The sequence below is a fragment of the Triticum aestivum genome, chromosome 2D (genome assembly GCF_018294505.1).
Source record: "Triticum aestivum cultivar Chinese Spring chromosome 2D, IWGSC CS RefSeq v2.1, whole genome shotgun sequence".
In the NCBI taxonomy this organism is placed as follows: domain Eukaryota; kingdom Viridiplantae; phylum Streptophyta; class Magnoliopsida; order Poales; family Poaceae; genus Triticum; species Triticum aestivum.
The window spans coordinates 433,167,161-433,178,325 of NC_057799.1; the positions used below are offsets into that span (position 1 = coordinate 433,167,161).

Genomic DNA, 11,165 nt, shown 5'->3' on the forward strand with positions numbered 1-11,165 from the left:
CGTTTGTTTTTTACTTGCCGCAAACTTACACTGCACATTCTGGATTAGAAGATCTGGGCCGGCGTAACACTATATCCCATGACGGCCACACATGGTCAATTGGATTTCACGCACCTAAAAAAATCCCCTCAAAAAACCTCAAAAAAAAAGCAAGCAGAGCTGTTTCTCTCAAAAAAAGCAGAAATGTTGGGGAGCTTCAGCGAGTTCTGAATTACTATTTCCATAGTTAAATACTGCAATGTACATCTCAAGCGGTTAGTAGTACATAATACAACATGCCCCCTCTTGGTACGGGTCAGCCCCTTGCATTCTCACAATGTCATCACAGGGCTTAGTAGTGAAATAACTTAACGGCCATTCAAATTTACTAACCAAACATAACAATATGCAAAAGACTTCAACATCTAAAGCCAGGAGCACAAACGTATTTTGAACTAGTATATTGTCCATATGGCAGCTTGAATTGCACCTGCATCTCAACCCTCCAAGTGCCGCCCAGACAGAATCAGGTTTTGTGGAGTTGGTTGCAGTAATTCCGCCATCTACCAAGACATTTCTGCAAGCAAACAAATTTGCGTTGAGCCTGGCATCATGTTCCATACTCAGGTTCTCACATGTAAATAATTCCGCTCTAACATATAAAAAGTTTCTTACTCGTAAAGATTCAGTTACATTTTTAAAGAGTTTGACTTTCTCATATGCACATGGCAGTTAGCAACAAATACATGCCAAAAGCAAATGAAACTGCTATATCAGTCATGTGTGGTGATGTTCAAAGGATGATATTTTCGATACAAGATGCACGCAATAGCAAAAGAGCACTGTTTTCTTCTACAGAACAGAAACACACACAAAAAATCACCACTAAGTTTAATTCCTTCTTCCTTGCCAACTACAAGGCCAAAACAAAGTCGATTCCAATAGCATGCCACCTATAAACCATGGCATCATGCTCACATAAGCTAGACACTGCTCAATGGTATTGCACCAACATAAACCAATGTGGAAATAATAAAAACAAACTTCTACTGCACATGCATGGAAAAGCTGACGAAGTTATATTGATTTTTGCATGAGAACAGCACAAGTTAACTTCAAAATTGTGAAAATTATATAAAGAATTTACCCAAAGCTGAATCGTTTCAGCATTACTGAACAAAAAAATAGAGACACTGAACGAACAATATCAGCTTATTTATGCTGGTACAAGATCAACTTCTTTTGTTGACAATCATGTTCACATGTTTTTGGCTACATATAATCCCAGGCTTCAGGTTAATATTCAAGTCAAGTGAGAATAAGGCTCACAGACTAAAATCAGGAGCTATGGTATCTACTCCCTCCGTTCCTAAATATAAGCTTTTTTAGAGATTTCAATATGGACTACATACGGATGTATATGTACATATTTTAGAGTGTAGATTCACTCATTTTGCTCCATATGCAGTCCATATTAGAATCTCTAAAAAGCCTTATATTTAGGAATGGAAGGAGTAACTCATTGTGGAAATTATAAAAAAGGTTTATCCAATCAAAAGCTGAATTATTTCAGCCTGTTACTAGATAAAACCAACAATAGAAACATTTAATGAACAAGAATAGAACTAAGTTATTGTGTCAGCACTCATTCTACTTCTATTGCTGACAATCATGTTCTCCTGTTTTTGGAACATATGATACCATTGGTGCCTCCACAGGTAATACTGAACTTTCAAGATAATTAAGTAATGTGGGCCTGACTTTGTATTAACACGCACATGAGAGGCTCAGAGAGTAGAAAGCAGGAGCGTATGGTATCTAATTCATAGCCATATCTATAAATCTAATAACTAGGTAGTTCAGAAATTAATCAAATCCATACAACAGACACCTTATAGAAAACAAAACAAGAGATGAATTACCTGCTAATTGAGTAACCAATCAAAAAGATACACAGATAGCAAAAAGAAAAATGTAAATCACCTATTCAAACACATCTTAGAGATCTTGGCTGTTCACATTTTCAGATTCATCATCTTGTCCGTCATCACGAGTGTCAACTTCAGTGTCTATAAGAGAAAGAAATCTATAAAAAATAAGCTGGATCAACAAGAAAGAAAATTAAATATGCAAACACAAACAGTTTAATTATCTATTAGTGTTGGAAATAATATATGTGATGAAAGAGCATTATTATATCTGCAGAGGATGCTTAGCTTAGCAGGGTAAAGTCATCTAAAGATAGGTAAAACCGCTAGGCCTTTGTCTCAACCTTCTTGAACTCATATGCCTCGGCAATGAGTATTCTGTTCACACGTGCAATGGCCACATAAGGGGCTTTGTCCTGCAACACAGATCCATCCATGTATGTATCATCAACAATAAATCAGCACGGCAAAAGTTACAGAAGATTAGAAGCTCGCTTACCGAATCGCTAAAGGATTTCCAGTTTTCAGCAGCTTTCCTTTTAATCTGAAAGTTTTCGACGAGAAACAAATTATCGATTCATCCACAAAACAATGGAAAGAAATCTGTAACGAGGCATTGAAGGATCGAACTGACAGCATCTACGGACGGCTTGTCATAGACGCCTTTGAAGTTGTCCATCCAGAAGTAGTTCCTTACAAAATGATGGTCAAATCAGCACCGTCCAGAAAAGCAAGAAACAGAACAACAGTCTGAAAACGTGTGGAGGATCAAATCTCACTGGTAGGTGAACAGGGCGTGCTGGGCGAGCTGTTCATCCAACGGCTTCTCTGTTGCAATGCTCATTACCGCCAACCCGCGTGTAACATCGGAAAGGTCATGGGTCTTGGGCTTCTCCGCAACATTGCTCTTCACCGCCAACCTGCGTGGAACATCGAAAAGGTCATAGGTCGGCGCACCAAAATTAACCTCTATTGCATCACACAAATCGATTGGATTCTTACTTGCCCTTGGCCTTCTTCCCCTTCCTGCACTTGGTCGAGGGCTTCCGCTCCTCCGCTCCATCGCTCTTCGCTGCCGACCTGCGTAGGAATCCAAGGTTATGGATCGACGCACCAAAACTAGGGATGTCTCTTGCATCACAGAAACAAGATTCAGATTTGATTCTTACTTGCTGTCGGCCTCGTACGTGGCGGCGGCGCCCGTGGATGCGGTCTGCTTGCAAGCAGTCATGTCTGAGCAACAGATGAGATCGGCGCCAGGGGAAGCCAGGAATCGAGCGCCCGAGTTGAGGGGTTCCGGGGAAAGGAAACGAGAGGGAGACCAGAGGCGAGCTGCAGCTAGGGCATAAAAGAGATCGGGCCAAGCGCCTCTTTGTCCTTAGGTCAGGCAAATATTGGGCCAAATACAGCCAAGGCCTTATGGCTCTCTCTGTCAGGAAAAAAGTAAACAAATTGCGGCCCGTTTTAACCTTCAGAGGCCTTATTACAATCTTGATAAAACTTTAGCACGCTGCTGGGCTGTAAATTTGGGACATCGGATTGTGTGCGCGGGCTGCTGCAGGTGGGGCCGCCGGATTGGGCATCGTGTTTTTTGCATCTCGAAAACCTCTTCGTCGTTCCAACGCGTAAAAATACGGCCGCAGCTAGGCGTAGGTCGGATGATATGCTCGATTTATAAACCGCGTTCGCGTCCGTCCGATCGAACAACGCTGGTCCGTCCGATCTCTGAGCTGAACCACGCGCACCGTTGCAATGAACCGGGGATAGGTCGCGATGGCGCACGCGTAGGTCGATCCCCACCCGCAGATCGCGGGCGCTTCCCCCCACCGGCGGCCGGCGGCCGCCTCCCCTTCCCTCCACCTCTTCCCCAACCCCACCCCCTGCCCGCGATGGCGCACCACATCGCCAGAGACATGGCCTACTCCGCCATAGGTGGTAGCTCCGGCGAGGGTTCGGCTGTTCCCCGGCGGACGACTTCAGCTCCGGCGAGCGCCTTCGATCTCAGGCGACAAAGTTCTGCTACGCGCATGTACCGAGATCCTCCAATTGTTTTCTCTGATGCTCCTCCGGCTGGATCCGCTGCAAATTGGGTGAGCTTCCCCTGCTGCCAAATCCTCTGAAATCCTCCACTTGTTTATGTGCTGCATTGACATTTGCCAGTTATGCTCATTGGATGTTGCTATGCTAATTGGTTTTAATTCACAAAAAGTAGAAAAAACAAAAATGTTTGAAACTACACATTATGTTGCTTTGGTTCAGTTGTGTAAAATTGGAAAAGGTTACTTTCAGTGACCCTGAATGTTGCTTTGATTCAGAGAATGCAACAGCACTGCATGTTTGCTTGCTTTAAATTCAGAGGATGTAAGACTACTGAATGTTTGCTTTGCTTTAGATTTCAGATATTGCAAAAAAATGTTGAAAATTCAGCTTCAGAAAAATATTTTTGCTGCTGAAAGTAGCAAAAAACAGTAGTAGATTAGAGACCTTATGCATGTTATAGTGGTGTTAGTCTATGGATTTCAGCAAGCACAAAAACTCTATGATGAAAAAAAAATGTTAATTGAAGTTGATAAAAAAGTTATGCAGCACCAAAAAATGTCGTAAAATGTACTACTACCGTACTACCTATAGATCTTATAAACATGCTGCAATGAAAAAATATACTACTGATATACATGTTGATGTTTCATCTTAAAAAATGTTTCTCTTGCAAAGAAATGTTGACCTCAAATACTGTTCAACTGCTACTGATGGTGTTGTTCTACTGTTGTTGCAATGATGTAGCATACCGAAGATGGGGCGGCAAATGAGGAGAGTTTTGTTCAGCAACCTTTCACAAGTCATGGTGGTGGGGATTCAGATGGTGTCCTAAACACTCACGGTGGAATGCATGATGCAGATGAGGATGATGATATTTCATCTCAGCCACTTCTGCCCTATGTTGGCATGGAATTTGACTCAATTGAAGATGCCCAAAAGTTCTATAATGACTACGCATTTGGAACGGGTTTTGGCTCACGCATAGCTTCCTCAAAAAACAGCCAGAAGAAAGGTCCACAACAACTTATCAAGAGGGTCTTCCAATGTGTGCATGCTGGCAAACCGGAGACTACATGTGAGACAAGCAACCACTCGGAAGGAATTGCAGCAGGGGGAAGCTCATCAAGCAAGCAGGCCGGGGTTGAAATGGATGTGACAGTCAAGCGTCAGAGGAATCGGATTATGCGTTATGATTGCAAAGCTCATATGATTGTTGGCCTCAGGGGCAATAAGTGGGTTGTTACCTACTTTGTTGCACAGCATACACACCCTTTGATGCAGCATGAGGAGATTGTGAGGTTCTACCGCTCACACCGCAAAATTCCAGAAGAAGATTACCAACTACTGATGACAATGCATGATGTAAACTTGTCAACTACAAATTGCATGGGAATGCTTGGAATGGTCCATGGCGGAGACCGGAGGAAACTGCCATATGTGAAGAGGGATGTTTCAAATGCGCGTTCCAAGCTGCGACAAAATCAGTCATTTCAGGACATGGATATGACGGTTGCTTACTTTAAGAGGCGTCAAGCTGAGAATGCTCAATTCTACTACGCAACAGAAGTTGACAAAGAAACAAACGAAGTGACAACTCTGTTTTGGGTGGATGGAAGGAGAAGAGCATTGTACCCAAAGTACAAAGATTGTGTGTTCTTTGACACAACATTTTGCACAAATCGGTACAATCTGCCTTTCGCTCCTATTGTTGGTGTGAACAACCACTTGCAAACCGTGCTGCTAGGTTGTGCCTTGGTGCCAAATGAACAAATAGAAACTTTCAAGTGGGTGTTTCAACATTGGATGATTGCAATGAATAATGAGCACCCGTTGCACCTAATGACTACCAGGACAAGGCAATGGAAACAGCAATAAAAGATGTCTTCCCAAACACAGTGCATAGGTGCTGCAAATGGCACGTCCAGCGAAAAGCAAGGGAAAAGTTGGGTAGGATCCTGAGCATGGATGAAAATTTTGAGCAGGTTTTCTATGGGGTTATCAATGATTCGGAGACGGTGGATGAGTTCGAGGAGAATTGGCAGCATATGCTGCATTGCTTTGAATTGGTTGACAACAGACATCTAAGCAACATGTGGCGTAAGCGAGAGACATGGGCTCCAGCATACTTCCGAAAGAACTTCTTCCCATTTACAAGCACTACAGGGCGGTCTGAGGGTCTCAACTCCTACTTCAAGACATTTGTCAACCCTCAAGACTCTGTCTGGAGATTTGTACAACAATATGAGGTGCTTCAAGAAACAATGTTGGACCGTGAAGACAATCAAGCTTTCATAGGCCACGCAACAACTGCGCCACTTTACTCAAGGTATGTGTGTGCTTTGTAGAGAGAAAAAGTTAGAACAGGGAACTTGAAAAACTCAAAATCATTGACCTTTTCATTGCAACATTCAGGTACAACTTTGAGCGCCAAGCAGTTCACTTCTATACCCGAAGCGTGTTTCTCAAGTTTCAAAAAGAGGTCATGGCATCAACAGGCTTCATCATGAACCTGGCCCCTGCTCTTGACAATGCAAGCGTGAGGTTTGAGCTGCACTCAAATTACTTTGAGAACCCCCGAATATTTTCAGTGAATGTTGTGTTGGCAGAGGAGAAGTTTGAATGCAGCTGCAACTGTTTTGAGATGAATGGGATTATTTGTGCACACATCATAAGGGTAATGGTGCATCTCAATGTCCAAAAAATTCCACAAAGATACATGCTAGAGAGGTGGTCAGAAGCTGCGACAACGGCAATGAGCGGTGGTGGATGTCTCCTAGATTTTGGGCACCCTGCAACCAACACTCTCAAGTACAACGCCTTGTGCAGAAAGTATACATGGTTGGCTTCACAAGCTTGCAGCAACGATCTTGCCTACAAAATAATGAATGATGCAGCTCACCAACTTGAGCCCCTCATAGCTGCAGCAAAGCAAGGGGCGCTCCCAGAACAACAGGAAGCAAATCAGCGGCAAGCAATGCAACAGCAACAATAAACCCCCGAGCCAACCACTGTGCCGCAACCTGATGGCGATGCCATGCTTCAGAACCCCGCACGTGTTCCAAAAAAGGGCGTCCGACTGAAAAATCAAAGAGGAGAAAGACTCTGCTTGAGCAATGAGAAGATGCACATAAGAATAAAGCTAAGAAAGATGAAAAGAAGCAAACCAAGCCCAGAGGAAAACCTGGACCAAAGAAGAAAGCGCCTCCTTGCTCGTACTGCAACGAAGAAGGTCACGGTGTCCAAACATGCCAGTACTTGAAGGCTGTAATGGGGGTCAAAAAATGTCCCTACTGTGAAGAGCAAGGTCATGCTGTGCAAGAATGTCCCTACCTAAAAGCTGCAATGAAGACAGATGCTAGCATGGCTAGAGCAACAGAGCTTAGGCTGTGATCAACTTCGACCAGAAAAAGAAAAAGAAAACTCTCTTGCTACTACACATTTGTAATATTGGTTACATAGATTAGTTTCTTGACAAAGAGAATGGTGCAATTTACATTAGAGGACAAAAAGTAGTTATTTCATCATGCATTGAGTTGTGCCTGATATAATGTTCTTCTTTTTCTGAAATTACAATTCCCCTTGTTGCTTATGATATTGTTGCTGGCTCATTGTACTTCCACCATTGTAGCTTTTATTTTGAAAGGTTTCCTTGGGACAACAATGCATGATGTTGTTGCTGGCTACTTAAACATACAAGTACATTGAAGCATCCTGTTTTAAAAACTTTTCCATAAAAAACACACTGGAGAAACTGCAGCAAAAACTTTTGACATGCCCGTTGCCACATAGAAAGGATATTGCGTTACATTTCCTTTTGTTTTAGTGAGATTGAAAAGTTATGAAGATGAAGAGAAACAACAGCCCGACAATCGCCCCAACCCCACCCTATTGTTGCGATTATTCAACTTCACACACGATTACATGTGTGAGTACAGTGTATTGACTTTCATTGATGATGTCGAACTTCACTGTAATTACTAAATCCATATAAAAAAGGTGTATATTCACTGTAATTACTAATTCCATATGATTAATAGAGATACTAGCAGATACACTGTAACTACTTGTGAGAAAAAAAAGATCTCAAGCCAGGTACAATCAAAGTATATCAACAATCTTCTTGAAAAGGCAAGTAAAAAACAAATAATCCTTGCATAAGCTGACAAACAATCTTGAATAGGCTTCACAAAAAACAAATCCTTGCATACAGTCACACACTGAAACATTCATGTGCTTCATTCAGAGTTGCATTGTGAAAAAAGTTCAGTTGAGCTGGCTAGAAGAACAAGCTCTCAACTACACTCGATCTGGCGACAAGAACATGCTCCCAACTACACTCTAGCTAGCTACAAAAACTCGCGTCAGCAGTACTAGGCCACCGCCGCCATGACTCCTCCTGTTGCAGAAGCTCGAAAACACCCATCTAACGCTGAAGAAGCAGCTTCAGCTGATGCGCGGGGTCCAACTTGTTGCTTGGGTGTCTCAACAGATCTGCTGCAATGCGTTTCCGAAGGTTTGGGATGTAATCCTAGGAAGCAATAAGACAGGAAACATAAAAATTTAGTCATGAAACAGATCCCAATCAAGTTGAGAAGAATTACACAAAAAAATATGGTTTGCTATCTAAAGAAAATACCTCGCCAAATGACAGCATAACAAGGCCATCCCAATTCTCCACGTATAAAATACTATAGTAGCCACAGTTATAGCTGAAAAAATAGAAGGTATATAGTTATAAAATGCAAAAGCAACTTTAGGTGAAAAAATAGAAAAATGTCTCTAAATGCAAAATAAACACATATTCTGCTGGGGTAAAAATGCTTACTAAGTTTTTTGTTGAGGGTAATCAAGTGGGGTGAATAGCGAGTAAGACTCGAGATTGTGCTTAAAAAGTGGCTCCCTCATTGCAACACTCTTGATGTTTGCGACCTGATCAAACCCGATAAAACATGGACAAACAAAATGCATAAGTGTGTGGTGTGGAAAAGCAAAAAGAAGGAAAAGATTTGTTGCGCCAAACTCCAACAGGAGCATTACCACATTCTTAGTGATCCTGTCCATCTCAAAAAGGTCTTCCGAGTTCCTAATGGAGTCAAAGATATTGAACTCCTTTTGGGTGATGTTAACAACTACTACTGCCCAGTGCCTTTTGTGTACAACCATGAAGAATAGCTGCAATGCATCAAAACAAAGCAGAACCAGAAAATCCATTTAGAAAAAAATGTAAAAAAATAGAAAAAGAATGCAAGATGGAACAAGATAAGAACTTACCAGGTCAGATTTTGAAATGTGATTTTGTAAGCAAGCATTCTTAAATTCTTTTTCGCACACCTTCGGATCAAACACATCTGGCTCAGCACTAAGTTTCAACTGATGGAGAAAATCACAAAACAAAACAAAAATATTAGAGGGCAGACCACAACTATATGATAAATCAAAAAAGCATTGAAACAACAGATAGAAAAAAAGAGATTTGAACACTAACACTCATCAACACTGAGAAAACAATTTTTTTTGGCTTCTTCTTCTTCACTGACTGATCATAGTTGAATGTCTTCAGGTATAAGGTCATGACCTCATTGTCAATATCTGCTCTTGGCTTTAGAGATGCATGAAAATTCTCGAGAGATGTACGGAAGCCATCTATTTCAATGAAGTCGGGCCTGCAAAAGAAAATTTGTGTTGATTTTAGATAAAAACAGCAAGAGATATGCTCACATATCAAACTCTTTCATCTATGGAAACACAAAAAAAAAATTCAGGCAAAAATGAGTAATAGAAAAGCATCATCATATGACTCACAGAAGCTCGTTTTTCTTTGGTTTTCTTGTCTTGTATCTGGTCATTACATACTGATGGTGTAAGGCATCACCGTGTGCATCAACCTTAATCTTCTTCATCGTTGGCACATTGTCTGGGGAGACAGCCACCCTTTTCTTCTTTGACTGTTTACCAAGACTGTTGGACTCACCCCTGACCGCAACATTCGCCTCGGTTGTCTCGTGCAAATCCACTACTACTGCACAACATTGCAACAACACAAAAAACAGAAAGAAAAATGAGAATGCAAAAAGGAAACGCACTGAGAAAACTCTTAGATAAAAAGGAGCTTGTGTTCTGAAGCAAGAAAAAACCTTGAGGTCCATCGGAGGAAGCGTTGTTGAATGAGATGGGGGACACATCAAACACAGGCCCCGGAATGTCGTTTGCCCTAGGGAGCTTTGGAGCTGTGTCAAATGTTGCGGTTGGGAGGTTGCTAGGCCTTTCAACTTGAGGAGTGTTGTCAAAGTTTGGCACTGATGGGATTGAATTCTGCACATCAGAGCTAGAAGCATTTGGTGTCTGCACATGCTTGACTGGTATGTCTACTTTTTGATTCATCCACTCATAGTCTTCGGTCCCCTCCGAGAAAAGAGCACAAGATGGGCCATCTTCCCACTCCAAGGCAGTTACCATCATTGCCTGCACCGTGCCCTGGGAAAGAACTGGTGTTTCAACCTTATCAGAAGCTCCCGAAGGATCCATGTTGCAAGCATCTTTGGGGGTCACCTTTCCGCCCTGATGTATAACTTCCTCCTGCTCCACACAATCCTTCCCATGAGAATGATTGCTACTCTCACCTTGTTGCAACGCAGCAGCCCTGGAACGCTTAGCAACGCTTGTGCTTTGACCCACCCCCTGTTCCGCTTCCACCCCAACCTTCTCACCTAATGCACCGGTCTCCACTACTTTGGGAGCAGCGACTACACCACCAGGTTGTGCCTTGTTCTGATCATCAGCACCTGCTTCTGCCCGGGAATCAGGATCCGATAATGGACACTTGGAAGAGTGGATAGCAATGCTTGCTGCAGTGGCTGTTGGGGTGCCAAAAGTCACCGCTCCCGTGCGCTCGACACTGCTTGTTGCAATGACTCTTGGAGCGACAAAACCTTCATCATGTGCTCATGGTTTGACACTGCATTGGAGTGCGCTTCCATCAACATGAAACCCAACCGCTTGCAGAAAGTTGACTGCAGGACCTGCCCAAAAGAGGTAACAACATTCTTCAACTCTGCCGTATAGAGATTTTTGTGCTTCTCATATATAGGCTTCAAGTGCAAAGGTATCTGGCACAGAAAATAAGAAACAAACAAATGGGGGTAAGCATAAATAAAAATGAAAAAGAAGATCAAAAGAACACAAAGAAGCAAAATCATGCACTAACAAAAGGTAGTGCAT

At 42.4% G+C, this 11,165-nt stretch overlaps 1 protein-coding gene and 1 pseudogene across 2 annotated transcripts; one reads left to right on the forward strand and one right to left on the reverse strand.

Annotated features, from left to right (window-relative positions):
* Positions 1-201: 201 nt before the first annotated feature.
* Positions 202-3,303, reverse strand: LOC123053652 (HMG1/2-like protein). 2 transcript variants are annotated; one of them, XR_006425738.1, is made up of 8 exons: positions 3,077-3,303; positions 2,910-2,987; positions 2,687-2,827; positions 2,542-2,599; positions 2,407-2,451; positions 2,252-2,323; positions 1,963-2,065; positions 202-556 (listed from the first exon to the last, which is right to left on the reverse strand). XR_006425738.1 is itself a non-coding variant. In XM_044477162.1 (8 exons), the coding sequence occupies exons 1-7, from the start codon at positions 3,136-3,138 to the stop codon at positions 1,995-1,997; spliced, it is 510 nt and encodes a 169-aa protein (XP_044333097.1). In that variant the 5' UTR covers positions 3,139-3,303; the 3' UTR covers positions 202-556; positions 1,963-1,994. The 2 variants fall into 2 exon arrangements, 1 of the variants encoding a protein (XP_044333097.1); XM_044477162.1 differs by having other exon boundaries at positions 1,963-2,048.
* A 502-nt stretch (positions 3,304-3,805) lies between these two features.
* Positions 3,806-7,015, forward strand: LOC123049520 (protein FAR1-RELATED SEQUENCE 5-like; annotated as a pseudogene).
* Positions 7,016-11,165: the final 4,150 nt, after the last annotated feature.